Source organism: Henckelia pumila, chromosome 3 (genome assembly GCF_033568475.1).
Source record: "Henckelia pumila isolate YLH828 chromosome 3, ASM3356847v2, whole genome shotgun sequence".
Lineage (NCBI taxonomy): Eukaryota > Viridiplantae > Streptophyta > Magnoliopsida > Lamiales > Gesneriaceae > Henckelia > Henckelia pumila.
This window is the reverse complement of record NC_133122.1, coordinates 185,056,561-185,069,550: the sequence shown is the minus strand read 5'-3', so window position 1 is coordinate 185,069,550 and position 12,990 is coordinate 185,056,561. Positions and strand designations below refer to the sequence as shown.

The 12,990-nt window shown below is 36.7% G+C and overlaps 2 protein-coding genes across 3 annotated transcripts; both read left to right on the top strand.

The window, feature by feature from the left end:
• The first annotated feature begins 282 nt into the window (after positions 1-282).
• On the top strand, positions 283-7,295 carry LOC140887356 (LEAF RUST 10 DISEASE-RESISTANCE LOCUS RECEPTOR-LIKE PROTEIN KINASE-like 1.4). 2 transcript variants are annotated; one of them, XM_073294563.1, is made up of 4 exons: positions 283-1,224; positions 5,597-5,632; positions 5,733-6,068; positions 6,164-7,295. In XM_073294563.1, the coding sequence occupies exons 1-4, from the start codon at positions 384-386 to the stop codon at positions 7,096-7,098; spliced, it is 2,148 nt and encodes a 715-aa protein (XP_073150664.1). In that variant the 5' UTR covers positions 283-383; the 3' UTR covers positions 7,099-7,295. The 2 variants fall into 2 exon arrangements, with proteins under 2 accessions (XP_073150664.1, XP_073150663.1); XM_073294562.1 differs by lacking the exon at positions 283-1,224 and adding an exon at positions 4,323-5,383.
• A 2,501-nt stretch (positions 7,296-9,796) lies between these two features.
• LOC140890143 (uncharacterized) lies at positions 9,797-11,683 on the top strand. Its single transcript, XM_073297902.1, has 5 exons — positions 9,797-9,968; positions 10,110-10,366; positions 10,466-11,164; positions 11,397-11,556; positions 11,658-11,683. Exons 1-5 carry the CDS (start codon positions 9,797-9,799, stop codon positions 11,681-11,683), a joined length of 1,314 nt encoding a protein of 437 aa, XP_073154003.1.
• Positions 11,684-12,990: the final 1,307 nt, after the last annotated feature.

The following is a 12,990-nucleotide window of genomic DNA, read 5'->3' as shown; positions in this document are numbered from 1 at the left end:
ATATCTTGAAGATTAATTAAGCCACAAACATAGATATTGACTTCTTGTTGCTATTCAACTTTCAAAGTCATGATGTATTCCAAATTTTATCCTTTGGAACCATATTTTGCATATCGTAAAACGTTTACCATTTCTTCCAATAATAATTGACTTGCAAACTAAAGTAGTAGGTGAACGATTTTATTTTATTTTTAAATCATTATTTAATGTCATTTACCAAGTCCATGGTTTTATACAACTTAGTTGCTTGAGTAAGTGTCCAATCTCAACATTTCCATTTTATTCACTTTCTTGAATTACTACCAAGTCCTTTCCATATGATCAAACTCTTCTTCGAATCTTAAATAATCCATATCATCCATTTCTTCCCAAAAAATTTTCTTATGATGAACGCTCCAATCCCTTCCTGGATTCCTAGGTTCCTTAGTCTCGTATTAGCAGTAAAATTCTTAGTCATATTCCAAGCCCCGAGTGGATCCAGCAGTCCCCAACAACTCTACAAGTCATGCAGCAATGCATTCAACTGCGGCAATACAATCAAAGGAATCGGCTACCCTTTCCGGGATATCAACGATCCTCCCTACTGCGGCCACCCGAGTTTCATCCTCAGCTGCGACCCCGAAAACAACGTGACAAGAATCATCCTCATGGGCACAATGTATCAGGTCCTGGAAATAAACCAACCCGCTCAAATCATGCGAGTCGTGCGAGACGACATCTTGGTGGAAGCTTGCCCACAGCAGATGGTCAACACCACTTTAGACTACAACGTCTTTGATTACGCATCATCCCTATCGTATACAAACTACACGTTCTTGTACGGTTGTCCGGCCTCGAAATATCAGGATTTGGTCCCTCTTTCTTGTTGGATGGGAGGAATAATCGGCGGCGATTTGATAAACGTGTATCTGCTGCCCGGAAATCTTGGCCCTGGAAAGTGCAACACGAGTGTGGTAGTTCCAGGGCCTGGAAATGGACACGTTGGGACCGGGAATTCAACAGGTTTGGTGGATGAACTCCGAGTGGGATTCGAGATTCAGTGGAAACTCGATGCCAAAGCTTGTGTTGCGTGTACTGAATCCAAGGGAAGATGTGGATTCAATTACGAGAATAATAAAACGGGCTGCATTTGCCCTGGTCCTCCATTTTTAGGTGACACTTGCTCCACATTTGCTAATGGATCGTCGCCTGATCATATCCCCAACTCATCTCCGTCTCCTGCTGGTACGTACGCATGAATTACATTTGTTTTGCTGCATCTTATTTATAAATTGCAATCACTTCATTTCATGGTACGTACAAATTTGTGAGATATATAATATCCCCCAAAATTTTGAAAGCTACTCTAATCAAGAAGATATGTACATACAAATCATTTAATTAATTGGAAGACTTGGTAAAATTAAGGTTACAAGTGAGAGTATTCTATATAGAAAACAAAATGAATTATAAATGTCAGCTCCATCGGTCCACCAACCACACATCATATATGATCATCAACTCGCACCAAATTTGGACCCATTCAATGGCAGTTGCGACAGATTCCTTGAAAAAAGTATTCTCCTATACGTTAGGTCCGTTGGCCGAGAGCTTGTGTGACGCACAAAAAAACAATACGTAGTACCGTTGAATATTAGAAATTTTATTTTTTTAAAAAACAAATCTGATCTCTTGCCAAATCTTGGATATATTTCAAATATATATCTGAAAGTAGGAATCGAGAACAAAGACGACACAAATGAATCTCATATTGGAAGGGAACTTGAGATTTTTTAATGCCAGTTTGTGTTGTGTCTCATCACTTGTTTTCAATATATCAAGGCTAGGTCATGTCTCGAATTTAGTATTGATTTGGTTCACTCCCGATTTTAAAGACATTTGATCTCCAAAATTGTTTGGGCTCATCGGGTCGCCGTGGGATGGATAATTTCCCAGACAGTCCAAAGTCCAAACGATGGGTCGGTTAATTTGTTCTAGGCGTGTTCATGGTTGGTTCGGTTCAATTTTCGGTTTTTTATTTCGATTTTTTCGATTTTAAAAATATATAATTCACTATCCGAATTGTTTTCTTCCGGTTCGGTTCGATTTTCTATCAAAATGATTTGGTTATTTCAGTCGGTCAATTCGATTTTGATATAATTATTTTTATTAATAATATAAATATATTTTAAAATATATTATGTTATCTTTTTACCTGATTTATTTGTAAAATCTTTAAAAATTCAAAGTATAAATGACGTAAATAAAAAATAATCAACTAAAAATTTATTATAAATGATCCTTCATTCACTAACTATTATCTCATAAAATATATAATATAAATAAATTTTTTAATTTAATGAAATTTTGGTTTTTTCGATCAGTTTGGTTTTGACATATATAATCCGAAATCGAACCAAATAAATTTAGGTTTTAACATGTATATCTGAATTTCAAATTTTGGTTTTTGGTTCGGTGTTTGGTTTTTTCAGTTTGGATTTACATTTTTCGGTTTTATCCGAAGTTTGAACACCCCTAGTTTGTCCTGACCCGCCCAGCCAAATGATGTGGTTTGTAGTGGGTTGTGAGGCAAGACAACCTGTCCCGTTTGATATCACTAAAAAGTAGTTAGGCTCACCCAGTCCGTCAACCCATTTTAACAATTTTATATAGAGACTCTAACTATTATAACGTTAATTCTCGATTTCTGCCCACAGGGATATAGGCGAGTTGGTAAGGCCTGAGGTGACGTGGGAAGAAATTCTCCAGCGTTGCGGGTTCGATCCTCGTGTGGAGCATATTTCTCATTGAAATATTTGGAGGTATGCTCTGGGGGTTGGACCATGTTGTTCTCTCCCTCAGGTCCCTACCTACTCGTGCACATCCCTCGATTTAACCCCGCATGAGTCAATGGGCCTCTGACTCATGTGAGATGGGGTCGCCTTCGAGATCAACCCTTTTAAAAGAGTTAATTCTCGATTTCTAGCATTGCGAAAGGCGCAATTCTAGATCTTTACCCTATCAAGTATCAGGAGATGCAATTCTTGACTATCATCAGGTACCTAATAATTGGCCAGAATCGTTGCCAATTCTACTCCAAGTCAAGCGGGGATGTTAACATTTGTTCCCTGCAAACCCGTTCATTGGTAAATAGAGGTATCAAAATAGGCTAGGCTCGTCGGGTTGGCCCGCCCCGTCGCCATACAAAATAGGTGGGTTGGGTTGACGATTTCTCAACCCGCCTAAAATTGGGCCGGCCCGTCCCGCCCCGCCACCTAAAATAGGTGGATTGGGTTGGTATTTTTCCAACCCGCCTAAAAGGTGCGCGGGCCCGCCCTGACCCGCCTAATGGTGGGTTGCGACGGGTTATGGACCGACCCGCTTCGCTCGACCATTTTGACATCTCTATTGATAAAACGGATTGCGACTAATTTTTTTCACATTTGGCTATGATTTTACCAAAATAATAGAAGACACAAAATAGTCATTGAATTCTTATATATGTTTTTTGGAATTATCCTCAAATTTTAGATAAAGGAAAGTCATATAGACACGAGCCATTCATATTATAAAGAGAATTAACATACTCTCAAATATAATGATTCATGATTTGTTATAGCATTATAACATTAATTATACTCATATATATCAAATCCGATATCAAAGCGGATACCTGATTCAAATATTATCCTAAAAGTTTGCCTTCAAATGAGAACATTGTTTTTTGGTTACCATACATTAATAAAAGAATCACATTTATTATTGCTGCAATTACTTTTTTTTAACAGAATATACTTGGGAGAGTAAAATAAAGAGCCGCCAATCACATCACAGCTTCTAAATTGGAAAACCAAATAATTCAGTTATCTTTTAGAATTAATAAAATAATTGTTTCATTCCATTTAAAAATAATTAAAAAACATAATGGGTCCCTCTAGTTATTATTTTTCCATGGACCGGTAGCCTAACAAAAACAAATCACTGTTAATCGAGAACTGAGATAGATCTAGCTGGTTAAAAATAAAAATAAAAATAAAAATAAAAATAAAATATTATTATTCGGAAATCAAAATAAGATATGTGTAGGGTAACAATGTGTTTAACAAAATTAAAATAGAAAGAAACCTGATTGGCAATGTCAAAATCGAAATGTGACTAATTTTGACCAACGTGGAAGTATTCAATGGGATATTACCTAATCCTGTTGCCCTTTAAAACAAAAAAAAGTGGGCTATGGCATCAATAGGTTCACCACCCTATAGAGGATTTAATAAAGATTATAGTCTATAAACCAATGCTAAATTAATTAACAATAAGTAAATATCTTCACTAAATTAATGTTATATATTTATCCTTTTTTTTTTCAAATTTTTATAATCTAGTCTGGATGTATCCATCGTAATTTTTATTTTTTTTCCAAGTGATGCATGAACAAACAAAAATTAAAAAATAAAACACATGTTGACCAGCATGACATATCCCGCCTTCGAACTCTTCATGAGTCCACCAAAGCCAACCAAATATTCAACGTTCAAAATTGGTCACCTTTTTATTATATACAGTAAACAAAATGCCTCCGACACCTCATCACTTTCCACTTCGCACCACCAAATGCTTCCCTTTCCTCTTTTCATCACACTGGCGGCCACCCTCTTCGCGGCGGTGCATTCCCAGGAGGACGCCGCATTCCCCGACTGCGACCGCACCTTCTCATGCGGCTCCATCACCAACGTAACCTACCCTTTCAGCGGCGGCGACCGCCCCTCCTACTGCGGCCTTCCTGAGTTCTCGCTCACCTGCAGAGAAGACACGGTCACCGAGATGACGCATGATTCGCTCTCTTACAGAGTCCTGCGACTCGATCAAACTCAGAAAACTCTCGTTCTGTCTCGCTCCGACCTGTACGATACCACCTGCCCTTCGGAATTCCGCAACACCACCCTCAATTCCTCCTTGTTCTCTTACGACGGTGGCCAGAATGAAGATCTCAGCCTGTTCTACGGCTGCAACACTACCGGGAGACAGATGTCGGCGACACCGACCAATCTTTTCCGGTGCGATTCCAGTGCCTTCAGCTTCGACGATGCGTATTATATAATCGGACCGGTGCCGACCGACCCGGTTTTGAGGATTCTATCCTGTAACGTGACCATTAAGGTGCCTGTTTTGAAGGATTTTGCCAATCTGCTTTCAAGTTTGCAGCTGACGCTTGGGAAGGCATTAACGGAAGGTTTTGGTGTGAATTATGTCGACCCGTATGAGAAGTGGTGCTCCGAGTGCAGTAGATTAGGCGGGCGATGCGGGTTCGATTCGGGTTTGGTCAAACCCGTTTGTATTTGTGGAGATATCCCTTGTCCTTTTGCTGTAACACTTTCTCCAGAAGCTAGTGCAAATGCTTCTGCAGGTAATAGGGACTTGTCATGCAATGTTTTGACCCACGAACTTAGCTGCGACTTTAATTTACATGTCTTGCTTTCTTGGTTTATCGTATATATATATGATGTTTTCTATGTGATGTTTTGAGAAAATTGTGTAGTTGATTTTCTTCTCTTAATGATGCACTATATATATCATCTGATTGTTTTATAAACTAAGCTTTCGTGGATTGTCACTGCAGGAAATAGCTCTTCGAAGAAAATGGGATTGATTGTTGGTACGATCTCTATTAATAGAACGAAATTATATCCACATTCGTAAAATATTGCATAACACCTCAAGTTTTGACTTGATGTTATTTCTCTGTGCTGATCCAGGTCTGGCGGTAGCTGGTGCAGTTCTTGCTGGTGTTGGTTCCGGATTCTTGATTTTCTGCTGTAAACAGAGGCGTAAAAAGCAGATTGCAACTAAATATGCTGACAAATTGAGCAAGGATATTGCCGCTCCTCCCTTGAGCAAAGGTCTCTCGTTTCCCAGTTCAATCAATTTCACTAAAAGCATCCCTTCATATCCGTCTCCGAAATCGGAACATGGTTGGGGAAGCACGTACTTTGGGGCGCATGTTTTCGACTTTGCTGAGCTGGAAGAAGCTACGAATAACTTCGATCCTTCTAGGGAACTTGGAGATGGTGGATTCGGCACTGTGTATTATGGTACATACACACGAGCTCTTTTTATTCCCTTTTGACTCTGTTAATTCAGCCGAATATGAGATCTTCAATTTCTTTTTTTTTTTCTCTCGAAACAGGGGTGCTAGCTGATGGTCGTGCCGTTGCAGTGAAGCGTTTATATGAAAACAATGTCAGACGAGTGGAGCAATTCATGACTGAAGTCGAGATTCTGACCCGGTTAAGGCACGAAAACCTTGTGATGCTTTATGGATGCACGTCCAGGCGCAGCCGAGAACTAATACTAGTTTATGAGTACATCCAAAATGGAACAGTGGCTGATCATCTTCATGGGAAACGAGCCAAATCGGGCTTGCTGTCTTGGCCAGTTCGGCTAAATATAGCCATTGAAACCGCTGAAGCACTCGCATATCTTCACAAATCAGATATCATCCATCGCGATGTTAAAACCAACAACGTTCTTCTAGACCACGATTTTCACGTAAAAGTTGCTGATTTTGGGTTGTCAAGATTATTCCCCACGGATGTCACCCATGTATCGACCGCCCCACAAGGTACTCCTGGCTACGTCGATCCTGAGTACTACCAGTGTTACCAACTCACGGAAAAAAGTGATGTGTATAGCTTTGGGGTGATGTTAGTCGAGCTTATATCATCATTACAGGCCGTGGACACAAGCAGACACCGACAAGATATCAATTTATCGAACATGGCTATTAACAAGATCCAGAACCGAACATTGTGTGAGTTGGTGGATCCAAATCTTGGTTTTGACACGAATTTTACAGTGAGAAGGATGGTTACGTTGGTCGCGGAATTAGCTTTTCGTTGCTTGCAACATGAAAGGGATATGAGACCATCGATGGAAGATGTTCTTGAGCTTCTGAGAGGGATTCAGAACGAGGATCTGAATGCGAACAAGGCAGAAGTCGTCGACATTTTGGTGGATGAAGATGCTCGACTGCTCAACGTCATAGTGGACCCTCCATCGCCGGATTCGGTTGTCGCCAACAAATGGGGAAGTAGCTCTACTACACCTAATTCTAGTGGCTGAACTTGTCCATTTATAATCTGCTTGGTGTTTATGTCGCGGAGAGATGGACTTCATGAAACTTGGTTAAAATGTGATCGTATGCTGTAAAAATTTCATCAACTTCCATGTATTCTAATGTTATATGTATTTGCTTTTAAAAACATATTACATGGTTTTTAACCATATGTTTCAAGGGAATGTATATAGCTTAAGTTCAATTGCTGAGTAGGTTTTTCCCAATAATATTTGGAGATAAAATTGGTATATATGGTTTAATTGTTAATTTCTGTTTTCGAGATTTTCTCACATCTGATCTAATATATATATAGGATTTATTTAACTAAATAACCTCCGTTTGACCATGATTTGAAAATATAACCTTCTCAATTTTTTTTCTTTGTTTTGTTTTTGCATTTCTTTTGTATTTGAAGGTCATTTTGCAAATTTTTTTTTAAAGAAGGTCATAAATCAAAAAATTTGGTTGACTAAGGTCATTTTTCAAACTCTCCCTACATATATATATATATATATATATATATATATATATATATATATATATATATATATATATATATATATATATATATATATATATATATATATATATATATGGGGGAATTTGTGATAAATCTATAATAGTAAACATGAATTCCTCCTCAATCCCCGTTTCAGACATTATTTGTTCTCAATCCCTGACAAAAGCATGCTCTTTGTTTGAACTCCCTATTGTGGCCAATTTACCAAAATGTCCCTAAAATGATTTACGAAAAAAAAAAGAAAACAGGATGGTTCCACTGTAATCGTTATTTTCCCTCTGTTCTTCTTTTGATTCTCTTCTCCTGAACCTTTCTCTCTCAATCTTAAACGTTTAATCCATCAACAAAAATGTCGCAGATCTGTGTTTACTCGGTTAATGTTGAAGATCTACATTGACGTGGGTTGAGGGAATTTCCCATATTTGTGCTCAAACGAAAATTTTCACATATTTGCAGGTTAGTTTTTAGATTAGAAATTTTTTAAATTTTGAGCGAATAAATTATTATCACAGCTTGTTGTATGTCTTACAAATTTAAAATGTTGAATTGATGGAATTGTTTGAGCTTTTTATGATTATAGAGGTGGTGTTGAATTTTCAGGCATCGCGTTAGTTTTACAGATTAACTTACTAATATCAATTTTCACGTCTGTTGCTGGGAATGCAGTTCATTTCATGAGCATTTGTGATATATTAGCTTATATTTCGTATTATTCTCGATTATAATGTTTTAATTTTTAATTTTGGGGTTTTAGTTCTATAATCTTACATTTATACCGTGATTTAAATTATTAGAATTAAAATCTAGTATTCTGAATTGAATTTGTTATTTTGTACTGTTTATATGTAATATATGATGAAAAAATATATTAATTCTTTGATTTACTGTAATGAAGAGCATTCCCCTTTTGTAGTTTGAGAATGGAGTTTTACAGATTAGCTTACCAATATCAATTTTTACGTATGTTGCTGGGAATGCAGTTCATTTCATGAGCATTTTTGATATATTAGCTTATATTTTGTATTAATCTCGATTATAATGTTTTAATTCTTAATTTTGGGATTTTAGTTCTGTACTATTACATTTATATTGTGATTTAAATTATTTGAATTAAAATCTAGTACTGAATTTGTTATTTTGCACTGTTTGTGTGTAATATATGATGAAAAAATATATTATTGCTTCGATTTACTGTTTTGAAGATCATTCCCCTTTTGTAGTTTGAGGATGGAATCTGGAAGTGGTCCTTGCAATCTTTCGTTTTTGGGTTGCTGTAAATTCAAGAAGCATCTGTTTGTCATCTCAATCTTCAGTGGTTGTAGCTTGATGGATGTTTTTACTAGTCTGAGCAAAAAATGTGCAGAAATATCTCCGAAATCCATTATGCTTCAATACGTAGCTCCACTGCATAAGATGCTTGTGTCTTTGAATGATGATGATAATGTTCTTAATATGATTCATCTTTATATGTGTGTAAAGCTTACGATGATTGAATTGAGGGCAGAGAAAAGAAATGAACACTTCAACACCTTGAATGATGGGAGGTAAAATACATTTACTTATTATTAGACGTATTTTCATTCTCTTATTTTGATATGTTTAGTAAAATGTTTAATAAAAAAAATTAAAGGTTAAATATTGTAGATTGCATTGTATAAATTATCAATTAGCTGTTTGAAACCAAGATTAATTTTTTAAATTTAAAATTTGTTTTTGTGGTTATTGTTCTTTTTTATCTTATTAATTGTATATTAAACTGGTAAGGGTTGATGAGAAAGACATGTAGTCGAAGAGTGACAACGAGGTTGAACAGCCCCTTTGCGCCAATACTATAGATGCCTGGATTAATTGTATTCATGGTGTAGGACAAACATTCAAGGGTGCTGATGAATTTAGGAATTATTTGAAAAACTTTTCTGTTGCCACAAGACGTTCATTTATGTATGTAAAAAAATGACAGCGAGAAGGTTATTGTGATTTGTAGTGAAAAGAGCTGCGGTTGGAGAATTTATGCTTCGAAATATAAAAGAGACAATCTTTTTGCCATCAGAAAATGTAAACTGCAACATAATTGTTGTGAGAATAATCTACGTAGCAGAGGGCATCCTAGAGCCGATGCCTATTGGATAGCGAATGTTGTGAAATAAAAATTGAGAGGAGAGTCCTCTTATCGTCCGTGTACAATGCAGATGGACTTGCAAAGAGATTTTGGGATAGAGTTAGAATACCGCAAAGTGTGGAAGGGTAAAGAGTTGGCGATGCATGATATTCATGGCACAGATGAAGGATGCTATGATAGATTAAGATGGTATTGTGATGCTGTTAAAAATACTAATCCTGGTAGTGTTGTAGAGTGTGAGATTGAACCTTACTAAAAAATTCAGACGGTTGTTCATTTGTTTTCCTGCATGTGTCGTCGGTTTTGTTAGTGGTTGTAGGCCATTGATATTTTTGGATGGTACTCATATAAAGAATAAGTATAAAGATGCATCTTAGTTGCTGTGTCGAAAGATGCGAACGATGATCTTTTCACAATTGCTTATGCCATAGTAGATGCGGAGAATGATGCGAACTGGGTTTGGTTTTGTTATCATTTGAGTTGTGTGCTCCTTTACTATCAATGCATTCCATTCGACGAGTTCACATTTTTCTCGGACAGACATCCCAGTATCATCAAGGCAGTGAATCAAGTATTTGTTGGGAGTCACCATGCTTATTATTTGAGACATTTAGTGGATAATTTCGTTAAGCAGGTAAATTCCAAATTACGAATCCCTGAGCAATTTTACTTTAATTTTTTCATATTATCTGATCATTTTAAGCTCGATCTAATTTTTTATTAATCTTTTTAGGTGTTGAGAAGTTATCCCAGACATAACAAAAAACATTGGTCTTCGGTATTCAAGAAAGTTGCGTATGCTTCGTCTTTTCAAGAGTACGAGCAACATATAAACAATATATTAGAGTCAATGCCACTTGCCAGAGGGTTTATTGTAAATTCTGATCCACAGAGTTCGGCCAATGCATTGTTTGTTGGCAATAGATGGGGTGTTATAAATAACAATATAGTCAAGTGTAGGAATAGTTGGGTTAGGCCAGCTCGTCATCTGCCTATTATTGCTATGGTTGATCACATACGCGTGCAGATAATGAAAATGATGCACCGACAACGTGAATCAACTCTACTCATGACCAAGGAATTAAGCTCAAGAAAAGAAAAGTCTGTTGTAAGCGCATATATGGAATCCCGAACATTAAGAGTTCAGCATTCGTGTGATTGGAAGTTTGAGGTTGTTGATGGTAAAAAGTCATTTGCCGTGGATTTAGTGGATATGACTTGTTCATGTAGAGTTTGGCAGATCAATAAGATTCCGTTCAAGCACGCCATTTCTGCCATTGAGGCGAAATCTCTGTCTGTGTATGATTTTTGTGACAAGTATTTCAAGATCGAAGCGTATCGCGCTGCGTACAAAGGACATATTAATCCTATCCCAACCTTTGACATCAGTGAGTCATGTGTTGTTGAATCCGATATAATCCAAGCTCCTTCTGTGCATAGTCAGCCGGGTCGCAGAAGGACGAAGAGAATACCATCGCAAGTTAATACACGTGTCTCAACATGTGGTCGTTGTCATGCGAGAGGACACAATAGACGCAGTTGCAAGGAACCGATAGAGTAGCTGTAATTGTTTTAAAATATGATGTTTCAATTATTTGTTATTAGCATAACTTTTTAACAGAAATTATTCAGAAATTAATCTTGACTGTTCAAAAAATATGCAGGGGCAAGCGATTACTGTAAGCTGGTTCGATCATGAAATTGCCCTAGAAAAGGCACACACGTTCGAGTGGAAGCATTGCTGGATTGCGCTTGGTTTGAGGCTTTTGTGGAACCATCTGCTGTCACATTTTAACTTGATCTGGGGTCGTAGTGTAGTTAAGTGTATTGTATTGTCTTAAGTTATTTTAAAACCAACTCTGTTTGTGGTAAACAAATATGTAATGTTCGAATTTGATAAATGATTTTTGTCATTACTGTTTCAGTGAATGATGTCTTCTCAGTTAACTAATCAAGTAAGTCGTTGCTTTAAATTTTCAAATGGCAGGTGCTAACTGATATGTATTTCGTACAACTTGTATTTAATATGGAATAAAGCTGCATAAATTTGAAACCTAATGTCTGATTATTACAATAAACAACGCTACAAGTAATATTAGCACAAGAACGAAACATGTGCAACCAAAACAACAACATATTTCTATAATGTTCGAATTTGAGAAATGCTCTTTTTCATTAATATTTCAATGAAATATGTTTCTCCAGTCACAAACTAATCAAATTAGTCGTTCTTTTTAAATTTTCAAATGGCAGGTACTAATTGCTATGTATATCGTAAAACTTGTATTTAATTTGGAATAAAACTGAATAAATTTGGAACTTATTGTCTGATTATTACAATAAACAGAGCTAGAAGTAAAATTAGTACAAGAACAAAACATGTGCAACCAAAACAACAACATATTTCTACGATATGGTCGAACCCTGGTGTTCTAGTAGACTGGTTGTCTAGCACATCAGAGGACGAATGCTCCTTCTTCTTATAATTCAACTGTTCTGTTGAATCATGGATGAACGATAATGCAGATTGTTGATTCATTGAATATGCGCAGCTCTCTCTACCTTTATTACTTGGGTCTGGTTTAAAATTTGATGATTTTTGGAGAGATTCACCGTGATAATCATCGTACCAAAAAAATCTATTTTTATGTTGCAGCTCACGAGGACAAATATAATACAACTCTTCCGGGCGGGTCGAACGTAGTCCGGCTCTTTGTAAAATCATTTCTCCGAAACCACATAAACATTGTGGTGCAATCTTCATTTCCATTGTGCTCGATCTTGAAGAATGAAATTTTATTTTGAAAATCAAAACCCTAACCAAACGAGAAAGAAGAAGTGAATGGATAAAGTGTACCGACAGAGTTAATAATGAGGGGTAGGTGAGAGTCAAAGTATTATTTTTGTTTTATTGTGAGGGTCAAAAGAGTAATTATAATACATGCGACATGTCATCTTGTTCCGTAAATCAAACAGATAATTCCGCATAATTCAAGGATTGTTCCATATATGTGACATTTTGAGCCGATACACCTTGGCCATCTTGGTACATTTGCAAACGATAAATCTCAAGTTCACAATGACATGTCATCTTATGCCTTAAATCGAACAGATTATTCTGAATATGTATTGGGTTGTTTGAAATATCTGAGTGTGATCCCCATGACCCACAATTTTTGTCCTACAATTGGAACACATTGTTCTCGATTGAATAATATTTATCCCATCCATGCGTACTAGTTGTGTTCGATCTCTCAC